At 45.5% G+C, this 23,459-nt stretch overlaps 2 protein-coding genes across 44 annotated transcripts in view; both read right to left on the reverse strand.

Moving 5' to 3' along the window:
• Positions 1-23,459, reverse strand: part of STX3 (syntaxin 3) — an 89,427-nt gene that overhangs the window by 49,627 nt on the left and 16,341 nt on the right. For 19 of the 43 annotated variants that reach the window (XR_012423199.1, XR_012423198.1, XR_012423200.1 and 16 more), the window contains exon 1: positions 810-1,054. The exons of the other annotated variants lie outside the window; for them this stretch is intronic. Coding sequence is in view for 12 of the 19 variants with exons in the window: in XM_065528150.2 (XP_065384222.1) it covers positions 810-839 (30 nt within the window). In the remaining 7 variants the exon portion in view is untranslated. Of the gene's footprint in view, positions 1-809; positions 1,055-23,459 lie in introns of those variants that run through there. 43 annotated transcript variants of the gene reach the window in all.
• On the reverse strand, positions 8,808-11,167 carry OR10V1 (olfactory receptor family 10 subfamily V member 1). Its single transcript, XM_065529296.2, is given in 6 exon segments — positions 8,808-9,079; positions 9,082-9,200; positions 9,202-9,433; positions 9,436-9,618; positions 10,898-10,974; positions 11,118-11,167. Coding segments are annotated over 6 exon segments (876 nt in total). The 3' UTR covers positions 8,808-8,864.

Genomic DNA, 23,459 nt, shown 5'->3' on the forward strand with positions numbered 1-23,459 from the left:
CTCAATAATTATGTACTGAATGAGTCAATGAGCATCTGGCTTAAAAACCCATGCGTTAACCCTTCTCTGTATCAAGTTCCATTGCATCATCAGATCCTCCCAACAAATTCCTTGGGTATGATCACTCCCATTTGACAGACAAGGAAACAGAGACTTAGAGTAAGTAGCCTAAGGCTTTACAGCTTTTGCACAGCCAAGGCTGGAGGCAGTCTATCTTCAGATCCTTGGACCTAACCACAGCTGTTCCAAAAGATGCGGCGGCGGAGGGGGAATAATGACACGTGGAGATAACAATTACAGACCACCGGTTGGAGAGCAGCTGACGCATCCCAGCATGTGACCGGCTCACAGCTCCAGAGGTCACCAGGGAGCTCTGAGTTGCTCTCTGGAGGAAGGGGCAGCCAGGCCTGGAGCCCCTCAGGAGGCAAACAGGAAAGGGAGGAGGCTGGTCCTGGGCACAGTGCCAGGCAGCAGTGGGCAGGTGATGATGGGACCCCTGACCTCATGGTGAGCCCTGCCAGGCCCCAAGCACCCTCTTCGGGAACCAGCTCTGGACAGACACTGTCCAGCTTGCGGGGTGGGAGGGTTAGAGGCGTTCAGGAAAATCATTGCCTAACGATGAATCACCCGGCACATGACCCCGCAGGGGAGGGTAGGGGAGGGTGCGGAACCGGCGCTGGAAGCGGTGGGGGATTGGGGAGGGCAAACCTCGGGCTCTGGCCCCCTCCAGCCTCGACTTGGGGAGCAAAGGGAAGCCCCTGTCCTACGCAGCACCCCTCCTGGCAGCCCCCGCCTGCAGCGAAACTCACGGCCTTCAGCTGCTCCAGCCGGTCCTTCATCCTGGAGCCCAGGCGCCCGGAGGCAGGTAGCGCGTCCCAGGTGAGCGCGTCCCAGGTGAGCTGCCGGAAGCGGCGGCCGGGCCCGCCGGGGCGAAGAAGCTGGAGGCGCAGGCGGCGGCGGGCGGTGGCCGCTAGCTAGGAGGAGCGTCCGAGGCCACGGGAGGCTCCGCCGCGCCGCCCCCTCTGCCCCCACCGGCGCCGCGCGCTCCAAATCCGGCTCCCGGGCCCGCGCCGGCGCAGCGCTGATCCGCCCGGGACCCGCCCCTACCTGGCCGCGCCCAGCGCTCCTTCTTAAAGGGCCCGTGTCCCGCCACCGCCCGGCCGCCCGGAGCGTCTGCAAACACCCCTTCCCTAACCAGAGAGCCCTCCAGACACGCGTGGAGTCCGGGGAGAGGCCCCTGCACCGGCGGATCCTGCCGCAGGGCCGAGGGAGAGCAAGAGCGACTGTCCGGCTGCGGTCATTCGCTGTCTGTGCCGGGCTCCTAGCCAGGATCCAGTTCTTAGCCGACTCGTTGCTAGGCGGGGACAAGCTCCCGAAAACAAATAAGCCAATATGATGTGGGCTACATTGGGTGACAGTCGAGTGTTCTAAAAATATCCTGCCAGGGGGAAGGCATTCCGAGTAGCGGGATCCCGCGCAGCCTCAGGGCTGCTGGCACTGAAAGTGGGGGTATGGGGGAGGTGTCCAGAGGAAAGACCTGGAGATCTGGAGATACAGGACGGTCAGGGTGGTCCGAGAATTTGGATCTTTTGCTTGTTGGAAATCGGGACCGCACCGAGAAACGTGAAGACACTTGGCACTCACAATTTGCATATGTTTGGGAAAGCATCGTTTCTCAAGAGGACCCCTTTCCCATGTCTGTAAATCAGAGATGATACCCACTTCGTAGTTTGCTGTGAAGCCTGTGAGCGAGGAGGGGCTTTAAAATACAGAGCTTTGCACTGGAGCGTTCCCCCTCCTCGCGCTGCCTGCGCGGTGTGCAGGTAGTTCCCAGGCGGTTTCTGCTTCCGAAAAGCAGATCGTCCCTTTATCTCGTCTTCTCCCCGCCTCTCCTTCTTCTCCCTACCCAATCTGTCTTCTTGGGAACAAATGACACATTTATCAGAGTGGAGCTCCACAAACGGGACTGGCGAGCCCAAGATTTAATTTTGAAGAATAGAATCTGCTCTGTGCTTTCAGGTTAAAAGACTGTAAATAGCTTTGTAATTCTAGCAGTACTTTGCCCTCTTATGCCATCTAAATGCGTGCTCCCTGCTGACCTCATCGGCTCCCATAAAGATAGGTGCGTATGGCAGAGGTCGAGCTTTGAGCCGGCCCCGCGGGTCTCAGCCCTAGTCCTTTCTCGCGTCCCGCACACTTCCTTCTGCCGGCTGTGCTCGCTGGGCAGGGTGGCCCCGCCTTAGTACCGGAGGGCTTCCGCGCCCCCTGGTGGTCATACTAGGAAAGGCGAGTAGATCAGAAATACTGTCCCACCTCCTTCCCCTAACACATTTTTGGGGAATTTGGGGGGTTGTTTGTTTTTTAGACAGAGTCTCGTTCCGTTGCCCAAGTTGAGTGCAGTGGCGCGATCACGGCTCTCTAAAGTCTCGATGCCCTGGGCCCAAGCCATCCTCCCATTTCAGCCTCCCAAGTAGCTGGAATTACAGGCGTGCGCCACTACAACTGGCTAATTTTTGTGTTTTTTTTGTAGAGGTGGGGTTTCGCCACGTTGCCCAGGCTGGTCTGGAACTCCTGTACTCAAGCCATCCGCCCGCCTCGGCCTCTCGAAGTGCTGGGATTACAGGCGTGCGCCACTGCACCCTGCCCCTTAACACATTTTTGTTAGTGGGGATAGGTAGGTCCCCGCGCTTCAGGAAAATAGAGTCTTCTGAGAGAAGCTGAGATATGAACAACCCTTCACGTTAGGAATCTGAAAAGGACCATTGGGGTCTGGAGTAAGAAATTTTTCTTTCTACAGCAGGAATCAAGGGTGGCCTGTCAGCCTCTGCTCAGAGATTTCCTGTTACAGGATACCTGTTTTGAAAAGAGTAAAATCATGACTCCCCTGCAAACACAAAATGTACACACATCAAAGACTTTAATGAATTAAAGGAGGAGACCAGTAAAGGGCTAGCCCTGTCCAGAGGAAAACACAAACAGTACACACATATATAGGCAATCAGGAATGCTGAAACGAACATGTTAATAAATGCACAACTGGCCGGGTGCGGTGGCTCACGCCTGTAATCCCAGCACTGTGGGAGGCTGAGGCAGGCCGATCACTTGAAGTTAGGAGTTCGAGACCAGCCTGGCCAACATCGCAAAACCTCATCTCTACTAAAAATACAAAAAATTAGCCGGGTGTGATAGCTCGCGCCTATAAATCCCAGCTACTCGGGAGGCTGACACAGAAGAATCTCTGGAACCTGGGAAGCAAAGGTTGTGGTGAACTGAGATCACACCACTGCGCTCCAGCCTGAACAACAGAGCAAAATTCTGTCTTGAAAAAAATTTTTTAATAAAAATAAATAAATAAATAATGCAGAACTGGCCTCCCGAGTGCTGGGAGAGCAATTGCACTTCTACCAGGCAAAATTCATTTGCATCTCTATGGACAAGCATCATCGGCATTCCTATGAATTTTCTGCAACTTACCGAATTGGAAAATAGCTGCAAGATTTTATAAGGCGCAAATCATTTAAAAATCAGGTAATCCAGAAAGGTGCTTTAGATCAGGCCTAGTATGCCATAGGACACCCAATAATTTTTGGAGTTTTTGCCGTTTTAACTTTTTTAGTTTTTCCAGACATTCCCAAGGTGGCATCTTCCATAGTTACACAGTTTCAACTGTGTTAAAAGTTCTTTGTCGGCTTGAGCAACATAGTGAGACCCCATTTCTACAAAACATACACAAATTGAGCCGAGCGCAGTCACTCACGCCTGTAGTCCTAGCACTTTGGAAGGCCGAGGCGGGTGGATCACCCAAGGTCAGGAGTTCAAGACCAGCCTGGCCAACATGGCAAAACCCAGTCTCTACTAAAAATACAAAAATTAGCCAGGCCTGGTGGTGGGTGCCTGTAATTCCAGCTACTCGGGAGGCTGAGGCAGGAGAATTGCTTCAATCCGGTGGAGGGTAGGGGAGCGGAGACTGCAGTGAGCAGAGATCGCACCACTTCACTCCAGCCTGGGTGAAAGGGCAAGACTCTATCTCAAACAAACAAACGAAAATGGGCTGGGTCCAGTGGCTCACACCTGCACTTTGGGAGGCCAAGAAGGGTGGATCACTTGAGCCCAGGAGTCAAGACCAGCCTGGTCAAAATAGTGAGACCCCTATCTCTAAAAAAGAAAAATTTTTTAATTAGCCAGGTAGGCCGGGCACGGCGGCTCACGCCTGTAATCCCAGCACTTTGGGAGGCCGAGGCAGGTGGATCATGAGGTCAGGAGATCGAGACCATCCTGGCCAACATGGTGAAACCCTATCTCTACTAAAAATACAAAAATTAGCTGGGCGTGGTGGTGTGTGCTTGTGGTGGTGTGTGCTTGTAATCCCAGCTACTTGGGAGGCTGAGGCAGGAGAATTGCTTGAACCCGGGAGGCAAAGGTTGCAATGAGGTGAGATCGCGCCACTACATTCCAGCCTGGCGACAGAGCAAGACTCCGTCTCAAAAAAATAAAATAAATAAAATAAAATAATTAGCCAGGTATAGTGGTGCACACATGTAGTCCCCAGCTACTCCGCAGGTTGAGGTGCAGGAATGCTTGAGCCCAGAATTTCGAGGCGACAGTGAGCTATGATCACGCCACTGCACTCCAGGCTGGCTGACAGAGAGAGACCTGTCTCAAAAAAAAAAAAAAATTAAAAGTATATGTATTCCTTTAAAAAGAGTAACAGGGTATTCATAATGAAGCACAGGTAAAGGGCAATTGGATAATTGTGGCTTTAAACTCCTGTAATTAAAGAAATAAGCCATCTAATGTGAGTATTTCCTCATTTGAATGTTTGAATAGCCATACTGAATTTTACTGCACTTTTTTTTTTTTTTTTTGAGACGGAGTCTCGCTCTGCCACCCAGGCTGGAGTGCAGTGGCCGGATCTCAGCTCACTGCAAGCTCCGCCTCCCGGGTTCACGCCATTCTCCTGCCTCAGCCTCCCAAGTAGCTGGGACTACAGGCGCCCGCCACCTCGCCCGGCTAGTTTTTTGTATTTTTTAGTAGAGACGGGGTTTCACCGTGTCAGCCAGGATGGTCTCGATCTCCTGACCTCGTGATCCGCCCGTCTCGGCCTCCCAAAGTGCTGGGATTACAGGCTTGAGCCACCGCGCCCGGCCTACTGCACTTTTATAACTTTGTTTTGTTCTGATATCTCATGATCACTCAGGGAGGGAGTCAGGGTAGATATTACTATCCCCATGTTATTACAAATTAAATTAAGTGCAGAGAAATAAGATGATTTCCCCAAGTTCACATAGCATGCTGATAGACACGCTGCAAAAGGCAGTGGTTGCCTGCCTAGGCTGTGGAGCCAAACTGCCCAGGTCAATTCTCAGTTCTATCACTAACGGTTGTGTGACCTTCGGCAATTGATTTAATGCCCGTGTGCCTCAATGTCCTTATCCGTAAGCACAGATAATAATAATGCCCATCTCAGCCGGGTGTGGTGGCTCACACCTGTAATCCCAGCACTTTGGGAGGCCAAGGCAGGTGGATTACTTGAGGCCAGGAGCTCAAGACCAGCCTGTCCAACATGTGAAACCCTGTCTCTACTAAAAATACAAAAATTAGCCAAGCCTGGTGGTTCATGCCTGTAATCCCAGCTACTGGGGCAGCCAAGGCATGAGAATTGCTTGAATCTGGGAAGAGGAGGTTGCAGTGAGCCAAGATTGCACCACTGCACTATAGCCTGGGTGACAGAGCGATACTCTGTCTCAAAAAACTAATAATAATAAATAATAACAATAATAGTACCCATCTCATGGATTTTTGTGAAGATAAGTGAGTTATATATATGAGAATTGTTAATTCCCTAATTCAATCACTTTTAAAAAGTCTGCTAACCAATTACAACTGCACTGCTTTCTCAGAGAGCATGGGGAACTGAGAAATGCCTGGAATATTTCATTCACAGATACAATAATAACCATTGGTATTCAGAGTCAGCATTTTCCAACATAAGTTCAGCATTCTCCAACATAATGCAGCATTTATCAACATAAGTTCAACAACACAACCCATTTCAAGACATCCTCCAAGGGAAAAAGAGTTTGGAAAACATGGTAAAATACATCCCTCAGCTTAGGGAATCATGACTGCACGTTTGCATCTTACAGGCTCTGAGTAAACCTATGGTAAAATACTAACTTCACTTTGATCAGCACAGCATTCATCACACTTATTTGGCCATATAGCATTTATTTCATGGAAACCCCTGTTATCCAGAGAGCTAGAGTCCTACAGATAATACTGACCCAGTAGAATATTGCCATAGAAGATAGGAAGGGTAGCAAATATCTATGAATAAACCAAAAAAGATTCTTCTGGTTCTTTTCTGTTAAAGAGGGCAAAATTCCAATTCTATAGAATATGGATTATGTTTTTTGTCTTTTGGGCTTGTGATACTCTTTCAGAAAAACAAAACTTATAGCACCCTTTTCATACTTTTCCAGATAAGGAAACAGAGACCAAGGGAGACGATTTCCCGTTCTTGCATCTTCCAGTTTCCTCCTTCAGAAGTGCCCTTCCTGCTCCTCTTTGCACAGCTCAAGAGCTGGAAACCTGTCAGGGTGCAGCTCAAACGCCACCTTCCCCCATCAGACTCGCCTTGATTCCCTTCACTGTCCTTTCTCTGAAATTTCATAGTCTTATATCACGTGGACCTTGGTGTGACTGTGGTGTGAGTTCTTGAATCTTACTAAACCTTTAACTTCCTTCAAGACAGGTGCTGCTTCTTACTTTTCTGCTTCCTGATCCAATCACAAGTGGGAACATAGTACATAGTAGAGTTAAATAAAGAGTTGTTTACTAGCCGGGCGCGGTGGCTCAAGCCTGTAATCCCAGCACTTTGGGAGGCCGAGACGGGCGGATCACGAGGTCAGGAGATCGAGACCATCCTGTCTAACACGGTGAAACCCCGTCTCTACTAAAAAATACAAAAAACTAGCCGGGCGAGGTGGCGGGCGTCTGTAGTCCCAGCTACTCGGGAGGCTGAGGCAGGAGAATGGCGTGAACCCGGGAGGCGGAGCTTGCAGTGAGCTGAGATCCGGCCACTGCACTCCAGCCTGGACGACAGAGCGAGACTCCGTCTCAAAAAAAAAAAAAAAAGAGTTGTTTACTGTCTTTTGAGTATTGTTGAATAAATAAATCACTAAATAGTCAATGGGTAAAAGAATAAATGAGCTTCCCAAACTCTACAAAAAACATCATAAGCCACGGATACACTGATAACCATTTGCTGGCGACAACTGACGGTGACAAAAATGACCATCATTCTACTCAGACTGCTCGGTCATGGTAATGAGTCCTTTCCACCCCCACTATCCAGTCAGTGTTTATCTTCACTTAATTAGCTTTGCTCTACTTTAATCCAGATTTGAACCATCACGCGCCGTCCCATACCCAAAGAGGCTCAAACAATAAAGCAGTTTTTACATATTATGCATACTTAGCCTGGTATAGACAGAAAAGGAGAACATGAGATATGTATAAGAGAGACAAAGAGAAGGAAAGAGAAATGAGAAGGAGAAGGAGAAGAAGGAGAAGTGGGGAGGAGGAGGAAGAGGAGGGGGAGAAAGGAAGGGAGAAAGGGGAGGGGAATAAAAAGTCATGGGGAGAACATTTCAGAGACAGACTGATACAGAGTCAGAGATTTATATGGAGACCAATAAGCTCTGGTATAAACGTAAGAAAAGAGGTCGGGTGTGGTGGCTCACACCTGTAATCCCAGCACTTTGGGAGGTCAAGGTGGGCAGATCAACCGAGGTTAGGAGTTTGAGACCAGCCTGGACAACATGGTAAAACCCCGTCTCTACTAAAAATACAAAAATTAGCCAGGTGTGGTGGTGTGGCACCTGTAGTCCCAGCTACTTGGGAGGCTGAGGTGGGAGAATGCTTGAACCTGGGGGACGGAGGCTGCAGTGAGCCAAGATTGCACCACTGCACTCCAGCCTGGGCAACACAGTAAGACTCTTAGCTCAAAAAAAAAAAAAAAAGAGAAGCTACCCAAACCCCAAACCTTCAGTATTTTCCCCATCACCTTTCCCTGGAATAGAAATTAGGATGAAAGATTATTAATTAAAAAAAAAAAGCACAAACTCAGTGGTCTCAGTTTCATTTGAATCCTATTCCTGGCTTAGCCCCTGCCCGCATGTGCACTGTTTGGACCCGCTGAGAACCTGAGAACAACATCTGGAGATAAATCCAACGTAGGGCAGATTTTATATGATGGTGAAGATGGCAATAACCACATTTACTGCCATATCTCCCTTTTTATTTATTTATTTTTTTTAGATGGAGTCTCGCTCTTGTTGTCCAGGCTGGAGTGCAGTGGCGCAATCTTGGCTCACTGCAACCTCTGCCTCCCCCGGGTTCAAGGGATTCTCCTGTCTCATCCTCCCAAGTAGCTGGGATTACAGGCACCCGCCACCACACCAGGCTAATTTTTGTATTTTTAGTAGAAATGGGGTTTCGCCAGGTTGGCCAGGCTGGTTTTGAACTCCTGACCTCAGGTGATCCACCCACCTCGACCTCCTAAAGTGCTGGGATTACAGGCATGAGCCACTGCGCCCCGCCCATATCTCCCTTTAACAGTCACAAAGTATTTTCACTGAATATATATCTATTTATCCTCAGAAGTAACCCCAGAATTTAGATCCCACAGCTATTTTAATCTCTATTTTGGAGGTAAAGAACCTGAGGCTGGGAAATGGAAAACGATTTTTTAAAAATATAACTAAGAAGTAACAGTATAAAACACAATCAACTGTTGTCCCTTATCTTTCTGGCAGTATGCCATGTGTCTCCACCCAGCGGTGTTGAAGAGCGGCATGTGTTTAGAGGAGCAGGACCCTCGTCATTGCTCTCTTCAAAGCATCCTTAAGTTCTCTGTTCCTCATGCTGTAGATCAAGGGGTTAAGCACAGGGGTAATGAAGGTGTAAACCACAGATACTACCTGGCCCCTCTCAGGATAGTAGCTAGAGCTGGGACACAAGAAGATGAGGCTTGTACATCCATCCTGGAGGAGAACCACAGTCAGGCGGGAGGAAAGGTGGATAAGGCCTTGTGCCTCCCCTCTGCAGAGTGGATCTTCAGGATGGCAGCCATGATGAAGACATAGCAGAGAGTGATGAGCAGGAAGGGGATGGTGAGAATGGTCATGCTGACCACAGAGTGGCTTATGGACCCAGGTGTCTGCACAGGCCAGTCTCATGACAGGGAAGACATCACAGTAGAACTTTTCTTTGCTGCTGCATAAAGGAAGTTGGAAGATAAGCATGGTCAGCTGCATGGCTAAGAAGAACCCCAGCAGCAGAGACCCCCGGGCCAGCTGGACACACAGTCTCCAGCTCATGATGAGGCCGTAACGGAGAGGATGACAGATGGCCACAAACCAGTCAAAGGCATGACGGCCAGCAGGATACAGTCAGCACTTCCCAGGAAGATGAAGAAGAACATGTGGGCTCCACAGCCGGGCAGGGAAATGGGGTTTCTCCCCATGGACAGGACGTTGCCCAGAGTCAAAGGGGCAATGGTGAAAAGGTAGATCTCCAGAGCTGCAAAGTTTGCCAGGAAGAAGTACGTGGAGACTGGGCATGGTAGCTCATGACTGTAATCCCAGCATTTTGGGAGGCAGAGGCGGGCGGATCACCTGAGGTCAGGAGTCCAAGACCAGCCTGGTCAACATGGTGAAACCCCATCTCTACTAAAAATACAAAAATTAGCCGGGTGTGGTGGTATGCCCCTGTAATCCCAGCTTCTGGGAAGGCTGAGGCAGGAGAATTGCTTGAACCCAGCAGATGGAGTTGTAGTGAGCTGAGATCAAGCCACTGCACTCCAGCCTGGGTGACAAAGTGAGACCCTGCCTTTAAAACAACAAAACAAAAAAACAAACAAACAACAACAAAAAAAACTGCATGATTTTAATGGCTGAATAATATTCCATTGTATGTATATGCTACCTTTTGTTTACCCATTCTTCTGCTCACGGACACTGAACTATTTCCACTTTTTGGCTACTTTGAATAAGGCTGCTAGGAATGAACATTGGTGCACAAATACCTCTTTGAGTCAGCACTGAAATTTCAAACACACTATACCATTCCCAGACCACAAAGCCCTCTACTTCGATCTCTTGCCTGGTTGTCAAGAGTACAGCCTCTAGTCTAGGTTCTAATTCCTGATCTGATTGACCAAGGGTATGACCTTGGACAACTTGTTGAAGCTTTCTGCTGCAATTTCTTTATCTATAAATATAACAATAGGACACAGCTCAAAAAAATTGTTGTGAGAATAAGTGTATCTGGCTCCCAGTAAGTTCTTCATAAATGTTAGCAATAATCATTAATACTATGAAGTGAACTTCCTGGGAAATGTCTCAGGATATGCTAGGGAGGCTGAATGTTGCCTCCCTGGTTCCCTTTTCCCACCTCATAGGAAACAGGGGATGTAGGGAGAAATTCCACAGCTAGACCACCTGGGTCCCATATTTTGGGGTTTTTACCAAAGCGTTTTTGTCTGTGGATAATTGCTAGTTGACCTTTCTGTGGGAGGAGTGAGGCCTGGGACCCCCTAGTTCACCATTTATTGATGTCACTCATAATGTCTGTTTTGAAGACTTACTTGTTGTTAGTATCATTGGCATATAATGCCACTTCATTAGCTCCAGGAGGTTAAGCTACTGTGAATGTTTCAATTCATTTGTAACTCTACACCAGGAAGTCCCTCACAGGGTTAGGAAATCTCAAAGTCCGTAGGGTTCACTGGTCCATTTCCCAGGGTTTAGACCACATAGCAGCCCAATCAGCCCGATCTTCCCTTTACCCTTCCTTGTCTTCTGCCCAGAGAGGCTGATGATCACATTCTTACCTGAAGCTGAGTAGAGCCCAAAGTAGAATCTTCTTACTATCTTGGGAACTGTGGAGTCGAATCTTGGATAAACCACCCTTCACCAAGGGAAGCACACGTTTAGATTCTGTTAGTCCTTTCCTGCTGCTGCTTCAAAAGAGAAGGCTGTGGGGCTTTCATTGTAGGTTCACTCTCAGTTCTGTCTCCTTCTCATATCATTTCTGGAGAATTCCCTGCCTACTTTGGTTCAGTAAAGCCCCAAGAGGATAACTTAGCTTTCAACTTGACCATCCCCAGTAGGGTTAATGTTTGAACACAAATAGGAATTGTTTAAAGACAAGATAGTCTAAACTGGTTTAATTGCTACTAGACATATATATATATATATATGTACATATATATACATACACATATACACACACATATGAATATATGTCTCATATATATATATATATATATTTGAGACACAGTCTTGCTCTCTTGCCCAGGCTGGAGTGCAGTGGTGCGATCTTAGCTCACTGCAGCCACCACCTACCGGGTTCAAGCAATTCTCCTGTCTCAGCCTCCCAAGTAGCTGGGACTACAGGTGCACACCACCACGCCCAGCTAAGTTTTGTATTTTTAATAAAGATGGGGTTTCACCATATTGGTCAGGCTGGTCTCAAACTCCTGACCTCAGGTGATCCACCCACCTCGGCCTCCCAAAGTGCTGGGATTAAAGGCGTGAGCCACCGTGCCCAGGCTAGACTTAGCTAGCTATATTTTAATCATTGCTTAAGTTTTTATTCTCCACATTTAAGATAGTTTGGCAAGATAGCCAGCTTTAGCTTATCAAAGCAGAGGCCAATTTTGTGCACCTAGACAAATCTCAGAATCATTAAATTTCAGCCAAGTGTCTCCTGTTAAATGAAGCTTAATTCTGATACATACGCTTTCCCCCACCCTCCTCCAAGAAGGAAAAATTATTCCATGCTTCATGCTCTGCACTGGCTTTGTGCCTGCCCCAACTACAGCAGTTATCACTCTGTGCTATTATGGGACTTGTTGCTCCACCTCTACCAGGATAGGTCCTCAATGAGAGTAACTAATTCAACTAGGTATTGCATTGCATTTTCTCATGTGGTGCTAACCATATAGCACACATTTAGCACTGATTGCAGAACATTATATCATTGGACATTCCTTCATTCATTCATCTAATGTTGTTCAAGACCATACATACTTTCTACAACTGAAGTGTTTTATGCAAACTGCTGATATTGATACCTGGTCAAGATTGTATAAAATATACAAAATAGGTCAGGGGTGGTGGCTTATACATGCAATGTCAGCAATCTCGGAGGCTGGGGCAGAAAGATCACTTGAGCCCAGGAGTTTGAGACCAGCCTGGGCAACATAGCAAGACCTTATCTCTACAAAAAAAAAAAAAAAAAAATTATTTTAAATTAGCCCGTTGTGGTGGTGCACACCTGTAGTCCCAGCTACATGGAAGACTGAGATGAGAGGATCCTCTGAGCCCAGGAGTTTGATGCTGCAGTGAGCTATGATGACATCACTGCACTCCAGCATGGGTGACAGAGTGAGACCCTATCTCTTAAAAAATAAATAAATAGGCCGGGCGCGGTGGCTCAAGCCTGTAATCCCAGCACTTTGGGAGGCCGAGACGGGCGGATCACGAGGTCAGGAGATCGAGACCATCCTGGCTAACACGGTGAAACCCCGTCTCTACTAAAAAATACAAAAAACTAGCCGGGCGCGGTGGCGGGCGCCTGTAGTCCCAACTACTCGGGAGGCTGAGGCAGGAGAATGGCGGGAACCCGGGAGGCGGAGCTTGCAGTGAGCTGAGATCCGGCCACTGCACTCCAGCCTGGGCGGCAGAGCGAGACTCCGTCTCAAAAAAAAATAAATAAAATAAAATAAAAAATAAATAAATAAATAAATAAATAAAATTTCCAAACTTGCATTATTCATGAACAACCTTCATGATTTATGTTTTATCTCAGTTATTGATATTATTAACTTAACGTTTTTCTTAAATTCAACTCACTCACTTTTTGTGACATAACATTGTGTATTGTACTGTTTATATATATTTTATCCCTCACTTTTAAATAAATACAAAAGATGTTTAAATCCTTATTCATGTAGAACCTAAAACTTTCACTTCTAATACCAATAGCTCTGAAAACTCTGGAATCATTGTTGAAGAGAAGGACCTGTAAGTCCTTACACCGGTAAGGGGGTGTATGTGTGTGTGTGTGTGTGTGAGAGAGAGAGAGAGAGAGAGAGAGAGGAAGAAGTTTGGCAGGAGTTTTTCAAAGCAGTCTTGAAAAAAATACAAAACCTTTCCTTTTCTTCTAGAATCAGACTCCAGGGAGTTTGGAAGAGAAAGTGATGGGATCCCAGGTGACTATGAGGCTATTACTATGATCAATGCATCATTTTCTCCCACATTCCCCGTTGATTTACTGAGAGCCTCTAGCTGACCCCATCACTTCAACCTGAGTCTCCCAAATGCAACCACGAACCCCAGTGGACACAGTTGGCAAGTATGGGCTGTGTCTGGATGGCTTGAATAGGGGCCCAGCCAAGCTTGCTATTGATAAATGAGGCCTCAGCAAACACCTACATCTCCCTTCTCTAAGAAGAGTAAGTATTTACACTCCAGTAAATGTTCTATGCCCCCAAAGATCTTTTTATTTGTTTTTATTTCTATTTATTTATCCATGTATCTACTTATTTTAGAGATGGGGTCTCACTATGTTGCCCAGGCTGGTCTTGAACTCCTGGGCTCAAGCAATCTTCCTGCCTCTGAGTCCTGGATTGCTTCAAATTACAGGTATGAGCCACTGCTAAAAACTGAGTGAGGAGTGAATTTCACTTCAAAAAATTATTAAATCATTGGATTTTTACTGTTTTTTTCTTGAAATTTTTTGGTTTCTAGGTCAAACTTACCTGGGTAACAATCAAACCTTAAAATATATCTAAAGGAATTGTGTTCAGTAATGCAAAGATGGACACGAGTCTAACAATTTGCATTTTCAGTTTGCTCACGGGCCAGGTGCCCAACACTTTGGGAGGAGAGATGAGAGGATTGCTTGCATCCAGGAGACCAGCCTAGGTCACATAGTGAGACCCCATCGCTACAAAAAAAAAAAAAAAAAAATTAGTCGAGTCTGGTGACACGCACCTGTAGTTCCAGCTACTCAGGGGGCTGAAATGGAAGGATCGCTTGAACTCAGGAGTTAAAGACTGCAGTGAGCTGTGATCACGCCACTGCACTCCAGTCTGAGTGACAGGGCAAGATCCTCTCTCAAAAAACCAAACAAACAAACAAACGAAAAACAATTTGCTTATGAGTTGACTTCTACAGCCTGGATTCTGTTACAGTAGACTTATTTCATTCAGAGCTAAAGGACCATTCCACCTATTACCATTTCCTTAAGTCTTTGCTGTTGGTTATTTACATAACCATTTCTCTGAAAGTATTCCCAGAAGATTGTCTTCACTGGGCTAAATTCATAGGTGGTTAAAGAAAGAGTTCTCATGATCAAATGTTTTAGGAAGCTTTAACCCTACAAAGATTGTTTCATTCTAGGACGTCCCAGATGAAGTGCATGTCAGTCTTCAAGAGGAAAACAGCGTTAGGATGCTCTTTTCTTCCTCTTAGCCACGAAATTCTTTTTTACCAGTCATTTGAGGAAAGTAGGCACCTGAAAGTAAGCCAGCATTTTAAGAAATGCTGATTTATTCTGTTCTAGAAGAGATGATGATACAAGCTCTTACGGTAACTCCTTTTCAGCAGCATTTGAGAATTCTGATATCTCGTGGCTACTGGAACTTGACACACTTGCCTTCTTAGTTAATAGTCACCTAAATAATGCAAATGCATTTCAGAAAAAAAAAAGAGAAATGGATTTTGTTTGTAGGAAGCAACAGAATCAAGACCCAAGTCATCTGAGATCAGACTTAGCAATTTACATAGGACTATTAGGTCCACAGTCTCATTTGATGGTACTTTCTTTTTTTTTTTTTTTTGGACAGGGTTGGCTGTGTCGCCCAGGCTGAAGTGCAGTGGAGCGATCTCAGCTCACTGTAAGCTCCGCCTCCCAGGTTCAAGCTATTCTCCTGCCTCAGCCTCCTGAGTAGCTGGGACTACAGGCGCCCGCCACCATGCCCGGCTAATTTTTTGTATTTTTAGTGGAGGCGGGGTTTCACTGTGTTAGCCAGAATGGTCTCCATCTCCTGACCTCGTGATCTGCCCGCCTCCGCCTCCCAAAGTGCTGGGATTACAGGCGCGAGCCACAGCGCCCGGCCTTGATGGTACTTTCAACAGGCCTCACAAGCAGGATGATTTTAGAGATGAAAAAAGACACTGTGTCTTCACAGCCAGAAAATGGATGCACAGCAACAAAAGGAGAGTTAATAGAATTTACATCAATTCCTGACACTTACATGTCTTTTTTCTCTTAACTTCTGTATGATTTTCTGTATGGTTCATTCAATTTTCTTTTCCAGGTAGAAATAGCTTCTTGATCATCAATATCCAGAAAGAGTCAATATGTTCTGAGCAGCAAGAACCTTGCAATTTCTTCTTTTTTAAAAAGAGCATGCTTGAGTTCCTTCTTCCTCATGCTGCAGATCAAGGGGTTTAGCACAGGAGTGACGCATGTGTCAACCGTAGACATTACCTTGCCCCTCTCACAAGAGAAGATGGAGCTGGGGCACAAATAGGTGAGGCTTGTTCATTGTGCTGGAGGAGAATTAAACCAGGTGGAAGGAGCAGGTGGGCAAAGCCTTGTACCTTCCCTCTGCAGAGCGGATATCAGGATGGCAGCCACAGTGAAGACGTAGGAGCGTGTGATGAGGAGTTAGGAACAATTAGGACATCGACACTGACCATATGATTTTTAACATTTACAAAGTTTCATTTATATTTTATTTCAATCCTATAAAGATACTACTTTACTTAGTCTCTTGGGCAATAGTTAACATTCAGCTCTGCAGATGGCAAAACCACAATGCACAGAGGTGCAATGATTTTTCCAAGTTTGCACGGTTCATCAGTGTCTGATGTGGGATTTTTTTTTTTTTTTTAGACGGAGTCTTGCTCTGTCACCCAGGCTGGAGTGCAGTGGCCGGATCTCAGCTCACTGCAAGCTCCGCCTCCCGGGTTCACGCCATTCTCCTGCCTCAGCCTCCAGAGTAGCTGGGACTATAGGCGCCCGCCACCTCGCCTGGCTAGTTTTTTGTATTTTTTAGTAGAGACGGGGTTTCACCGTGTTAGCCAGGATGGTCTCGATCTCCTGACCTTGTGATCCGCCCATCTCGGCCTCCCAAAGAGCTGGGATTACAGGCGTGAGCCACCGCGCCCGGCCCTGATGTGGGATTTTAACCGAGACTTTTGACTTTATATTTAATCTTCCTCCACTAATATGGGTAATCCGCAAAAAGAGACCTTGAGTGTCAGAGGGGGCCCTCCTAAAACTGAGTTACGGCCTGCCAGACATTTTTAGTTTAAAAAAAGAAAGTTGGCTGGGCAGGGTGGCTCATGCCTGTAATCCCAGCACTTTGGGAGGCCAAGGTTGGAGGACTGCTTGAGGCTAGGAGTTCAAGACCAACCTGGCCAACAAAGTGAGACCCCATCTCTAAAAGAAAAAAAAAAAAAGGAAAGTTTTTTTTTTGTTGTTTGTTTGTTTGTTTAATTACTACCTCTATAAACTAGTTAGCCATTCAGACTATTTCCTTCACATAGTTAATGCCACTAGGATTCACTCCAGTGGCTCAGACCAATGAGTAAATAAAGTTAAATTAGAAAATGGGGACTGGGTGCGGTGGCTTACACCCGTAATCCAACACTTTGGGAGGCCAAGGGGGGCAGATCGCCTGAGGTCAGGAGTAGGAGATCAGCATGGCCAACATGGTGAAACCCCATCTCTACTAAAAATACAAAAATTAGTCAGGCATGGTGGCGGGCACCTGTGGTCCCAGCTACTGAGGAGGCTGAGGTAGGAGAATTGCTTGAACCTGGGAGATGGAGGTTGCAGTGAGCTGAGATCATGCCACTGCACTCCAGCCCGGGCAACAGAGCAGAGTTGCCCAGGACTCCATCTCAAAACAACAACAACAAAAAGAATAGTTACTCCTGCTTGCTTTTGGTGTCCATTTCCATGGAATATCTTTTTCCATCCCTTTACCTTAAATTTATGTGTGTCCTTACTGTTAGGTGAGTCTCTTCAAGACTGCAGAAATTTGGTTGGTGAATTCTTATCCATTCTGCCAATCGGTATCTTCAAAATGGAGCACTGAGGCCATTTACATTCAATGTTAGTATTGAGATATCAAGTACTACTCTATTCATCATGCTATTTCTTGCCTGAATACCTTGTGTTTTTTCATTGTGTTATTGTTATATAGGTCCTGTGAGATTCATGCTTTAAGGAGATTCCATTTTGGTGTATTCTGAGGATTTGTTTCAAGATTTAGAGCTCCTTTTAGCAGTTCTTGTAGTGCTGGCTTGGTAGTGGTGAATTCTTTCAGCATTTTTTTTGGTCTGGAAAATACTTCCTCTTTCCTTCATTTATGAAGCTTACTTTCTCCAGATACAAACTTCTTGGCTGATAATTGTTTTTTTAAGGAGGCTAAAAGTAAGACCCCCAATCCCTTCTAGCTTCTAGAGTTTCTGCTGAGAAATCTGCTGTATCTGATAGGTTTTCCTTTTTAGGTTACCTGATGCTTTTGCCTCACAGCTTTTTTTTTTTTTTTTTTTTTTGAGGCGGAGTCTCGCTCTGTCGCCCAGGCTGGAGTGCAGTGGCGGATCTCGGCTCACTGCAAGCTCCGCCTCCCGGGTTCCCGCCATTCTCCTGCCTCAGCCTCCCGAGTAGCTGGGACTACAGGCGCCGCCACCACGCCCGGCTAATTTTTTTTTTTTGTATTTTTAGTGGAGACGGGGTTTCATTGTGTTAGCCAGGATGGTCTCGATCTCCTGACCTCGTGATCCGCCCATCTCGGCCTCCCAAAGTGCTGGGATTACAGGCTTGAGCCACCGCGCCCGGCCGCCTCACAGCTTTTAAGATTCTTTCCTTCGTCTTGACTTTAGATAAACTGATGACCACGTGCCTAGGCTATGATCTTTTTGTGATGAATTTCCCAGGTGTTCTGTGAGCTTCTTGCATTTGGATGTGTAGACCTCTAGCAAGGCTGGGGAAGGTTTCCTTAATTATTCCTTCAAATATGTTTTCCAAACTTTTAGATTTCTTGTATTTCTCAGTAAAACCAATTATTCTTAGGTTTGGATGTTTAACATAGTCCCAAACTTCTCGGAGACCTTGTTCATTTTTCATTTTTTAAAATTCTTTTTTCTTCATCTTTGATAGCTTGGGTTAATTCAAAAGCCTCGTCTTCTAGCTCTAAAGTTCTGTATTTCTTTCTTTTTTTTTTTTTTTTTTTTAGATAGAATCTTGCTCTGTCAGCCAGACTGGAGTGCAGTGGTATGATCTTGGCTCAGCTCACTGCAACCCCCCCCCCCCCCCGCCTCCCAGGTTTAAGCAATTCTCCTGCCTCAGCCTCCCAAGTAGCTGGGATTACAGGCATGCGCCACCACACCCAGCTAATTTTTGTGCTTTTAGTAAAGACGGGGTTTTACCATGTTGGCCAGGCTGGTCTTGAACTCCTGATCTCAGGTGATCTGCCCGTCTCAGCCTCCCAAAGTGCTGGGATTACAGGTGTGAGCCATTGCACCAGCCTAAAGTTATTTCCTCTGTTTGTTCTATTGCTGAAACTTCCAGTACATTTTGCATTTATCTAAGTGTGTCCTTGATTTTCAGAAGTTGTGATTGTCTTTTATGTATGTTATCTATTTTACTGAAGAATTTTCCTTTCATATCCTGAACCATGTACCATGTTTTTGATTTATTTAAATTAGACTTCACTTTTCCCTGCTGCCTCCTAGATTAGCTTAATAATTGATCTTCTGAATTCTTTTTCTGGCAATTCAGAGATTTCTTCTTGGTTTGGATCCATTGCTGTTGAGCTGGTATGATCTTTTGGGGGATGTTAAAGAACCCTGTTTTGTCATATTACCAGAATTGTTTTTCTGGTTCCTTCTCATTTGGGTAGACTATGTCAGAGGGAAGATCTGGGATTCAAGGACTGCTGTTCAGATTTTTTTGTCCCCCGAGGTGCTCCCTTGACATGATGCTTTCCCCTTCCCCTATAAATGGGGCTTCCTGAAAGCTGATCTGTAGTAATCATTTTTGCTCTTCTGGGACTAGTCACCCAGTGGAGCTACCAGGCTCTATGCTGGTACCCGGGGAGTGTCTGCAGAGTCCTGCGATGGGATCCGTCTTTAGGACTTGCAGCCATGGATACCAGCACCTGCTCCAGTGGAGGTAGCAGGGGAGTGAAATGGACTCTGTGAGGGTCCTTGGTTGTTTTTGTTTAGTGCACTGGTTTTGTGTTGGTTGGCCTCCAGGCAACACCATGGAATACTACTCAGCCATAAAAAGGAATGAATTAATGGCATTGACAGCAACATGGATGGAATTGGAGACTATTATTCTAAGTGAAGTACCTCAGGAATGGAAAGCCAAATATCATATGTTCTCACTTGTATATGAGAGTTAAGCTATGAGGGCGCAAAAGCATGAGACTGATGCATTGGACTTTTGGGACTCGGGGGAAAGGGTGCGGGGTGGTGAGGGATAAAAGACTACACATTGGGTACAGTGCTTAGGTGATGGGCGCACCAAAATCTCAGAAATCACCGCTAAAGAACTTATTCATGTAACCAAACACCACCTATTCCCCAAAAACGGATTGAAATAAAAACATTTTTTAAAGAAATGAAAATCAATCATGTCCAAATCTTGTACACTAAATGTGAAACTTCTTACTCATGATTATTGCAGAATATAGGTGTTCCCGCTCTTGGGGAGAAACAATAATCAGAAATTTTCTCTTTTCCAATTCCTATCAAGATCCTGGTTGAGTAAAACAGTGTTCGTGGAGCATTTCTTGAAATGCTTGCTGGCTAATCAGGCTCTAAAAGTTTAGGTTTATTCCCTAAAATCAAGTTAGACAATCAAATAGCTGTATCCTTTTACCGATTGTGATGGCCCATTCCAGAACTGCTCAAAGTGCCTTGTATGTCAATGACACACCATTAGCCTACATTGAGAATTAATGGTTAAGGTCACAGGCTGTGGAGTGAGGCTGAGCCAGCACTTAGTACCTGTATAATCTTGGGAAATCTGCTTACTCTCTCTGAGCCTCAGTTCTTTATGTGTAAAATGGGAATGATAATTGTTCCTACTCCATAAGATTTTGTGGAATCAAATGAGTTAACATGTTAACTAAGCACCTAAAACAATGTCTGATACATACTTAAATGCCCAATAAAAGACAGCTAGTGTTATTATCATTGTTGATGTGTTTTAATATATGGTATATTCTCCTTTGAAAACTGTAGGAAAAGACCCTTTTACATCGAAAGTTATGCCAAAAAACTTAGATTTCTTCATATACTTGTATGTTATTATATGACTTTAAAATTCTCAAATTTAATTGTGTTTTATTCTTTCTCTTGGCTACTGGGAAGCTCAGATGCCTATAGGTGGCCGTCTCTAAACCGCAGAGGAGTGCATGCTTTGCCTTTCTGCATAGCAATCTTACTACTGTATTTTTTACAATCCTGACAGATTTTTTTCTTTACCCCAATCTTCTTGACCATGTGTTTTTAACTTTTGGATTAGATGTATCTTTAAGCTGCTTCAAATCTTTTGTGGAAGGATATTGGGAATAGAATAGATTAAAAATAGAGAAGTAATTTATTAAGTTCAACAAATGCCACTGTTATAGATAAAATATTTATCAAATCTTCTCCACATTAGCACCATTAAAAATAATTGTGCTAAGACTATGGTTGATCCTTGTAATTCCAAAACCTCAGGAAGCTGAGGTGGGAGAATCACTTGAGGCCAGGAGCTCAAGCTGCGTGAGCCATGATTATGCCACTGCCCTCCAGCCTGGGCGACAGAGTGAGACCCCGACTCTAAAAAAAAAAAAAAACAAAATAAATAAAATGCTTGTATGGCCCTGCACTTCTTAATGTTGTTGCCCAGCCAAGGACCCCAAGAATTCTTGCCACTGGGTTTCCATATTGGTTTTCTTCATTTTTTCCCTTTTTTGTATATTGCACAATCAGATACAGGATAGAGTGGCTTCTATCATCTATTGCATTGCATTTGCAACATCAAGAAGAGAATGAGGGGCCAGGTATGGTGGCTCACACCTGTAATCCCAGCACTTTGGGATGCCATGGTGGGCAGATCATTCGAGATCAGGAGTTTGAGACCAGCCTGACCAACATGGTGAAACCCCATCTCTACTAAAAATACAAAAAAAAAAAAAATTAGCCAGGTATGGTGGTGTATGCCTGTAGTCCCTGCTACTCGGGAGGCTGAGGCAGGAGAATCGCTTGAACTCAGGAGGCAGAGGTTGCAGTGAGTCAAGATTGCACCACGGCATTCCAGCCTGGGTGACAGAGGGAGACTCCATATTGAAAGAAAAAAAAAAAAAAGCAGAAGAAGCGAATGAGTTTTTTTTTTTTAATCTTATTAAGGAAGGTATCTTGAAAATATCTTTCCCTACTCCTAATCTTCCATTTGAGCCTCTCCACCAATCTCCACAACAACCCTGCTCATTGCCTATTGTGGTTTTCGCATTCCCCTGGAAGGATTGCAGGACCCAATATACTGCCATAAGAAGCAGCTGACTCTACTACGTATTTTGGGAAGCGCTGATATGACCTTCAGGAAGGTGTGACTTAAACAACTTAGTGAAAGCTATTCAGTTGCAAGTGAGTAAGGACCTTAAAGATACACACACACACACACACACAGCTTATTGTGTACTTTCCTATTATATTTTTGCATACCCATTATCTCATTTGACTATCATTCCAATCCTTTGAGGTAGGAAAGCTGTCATTATTATTATCCCCTTTTTACATAAAGGAAAGATTAGAGCTCAAGTTTGTGCCCTGGACCCTAAGGCTAAGCACTTACTATATGCCCAGAACTGTGCCAGAAAATACAGAGAAAAAGTAAGCCATGTCTTCTGACCCAAGGGGCTTTATAGGCATATTATAGAGGCAATACCAAAACCTGTGAAACTCAGTTTATAGAAAGAAGTATGATTTAATGAAAAGAGAAAGATCACCAGCAGATAGAGTTGCCAGACAGATTTTCTTGAAGCAGTGGAACTTGAGCAGGCCTTAAAAGACAAAGGGTCAAAAAGACATATGGATATGTAAATCCATTGGGTCTGCATGCCTTCAGGGATATAGGCCCTCAAAACAGGAGACAGGATGGCATCCACTCTACCACCTGCTCCCACCATGCATCCATTCATTCTTTCTTTTTTTGTTTGTTTGAGACACAGTCTCGCTCTGTTGCCCAGGCTGGAGTGCAGTGGCACAATCTCAGCTCACTGCAAGCTCTGCCTCCCGGGTTCACACCATTCTCCTCCCTCAGCCTCCTGAGTAGCTGGGACTACAGGCACCCGCCACCATGCCTGGCTAATTTTTTTGTATTTTTAGTAGAGAGGGGGTTTCACCATGTTAGCCACAATGGTCTTGATCTCCTGACATCGTGATCCGCCTGCCTCAGGCTCCCAAAATGCTAGGATTACAGGCGTGAGCCACCGTGCCTGGCCACATTCATTCTTTTATTCGTTGACCTTCCTGTGCCAGTCCTTATTCTAAGCCCTATGGTGGAAGAGGAGTTTGGTGGAGGTGGTAATATCAGAGGCATTTGAATCAGAGCAACACCATCTTGAATAGGGGCTGGGTAAAATAAGGCTGAGACCTACTGGGCTGCATTTCTAGAAGGTTAAGCATTCTAAGACACAGGCTGTGATAGGAGGTCAGTACAAGTTACAGGTCACAAAGACTTTGCTGATAAAACAGCATATGGTAAAGAAGTCAGCCAAATCCCACCAAAACTAAAATGGCAATGCAATGAAAGTGACCTCTGGTCATTCTCACTGCTCATTATATACTAGTTATAATGCATTAGCATGCAAGAGGACACTCCTACTGTTCCCAGACCAAACTGAGGGTTGAGCTGCTATTTCTCATGGCCCAATAATGAGATGCAGATAAACAGGGAGGAAGAGAGTTTTCATTTCTGTAACCGGAGAAGGGAGAAGGCCTGGAAATTATTACCAGATCAACTCAAAATTATAGTTTTCCAGAGCTTATATACCTTCTAAGCTGTATGTCTATATGTAAGTGTGCATTCATGTAAAGACACAAGTGATTAACTTTTTTTTTGAGACAGAGTTTCACTCTTGTTGCCCAGGCTGGAATGCAATGGCACAGTCTCAACTCACAGCAACCTCCACCTCCTGGGTTCAAGCAATTCTCCTGCCTCAGCCTCCCAAGTAGCTGGGATTACAGGCACCCACCACCACACCCAGCTAATTTTGTACTTTTAGTAGAGACAGGGTTTCTCCATGTTGGTCAGGTTGGTCTTAAACTCCCGACCTCAGGTGGCCTGCCCGCCTCAGCCTCCCAAAGTGC

This window comes from Macaca fascicularis, chromosome 14, assembly GCF_037993035.2.
Source record: "Macaca fascicularis isolate 582-1 chromosome 14, T2T-MFA8v1.1".
Lineage (NCBI taxonomy): Eukaryota > Metazoa > Chordata > Mammalia > Primates > Cercopithecidae > Macaca > Macaca fascicularis.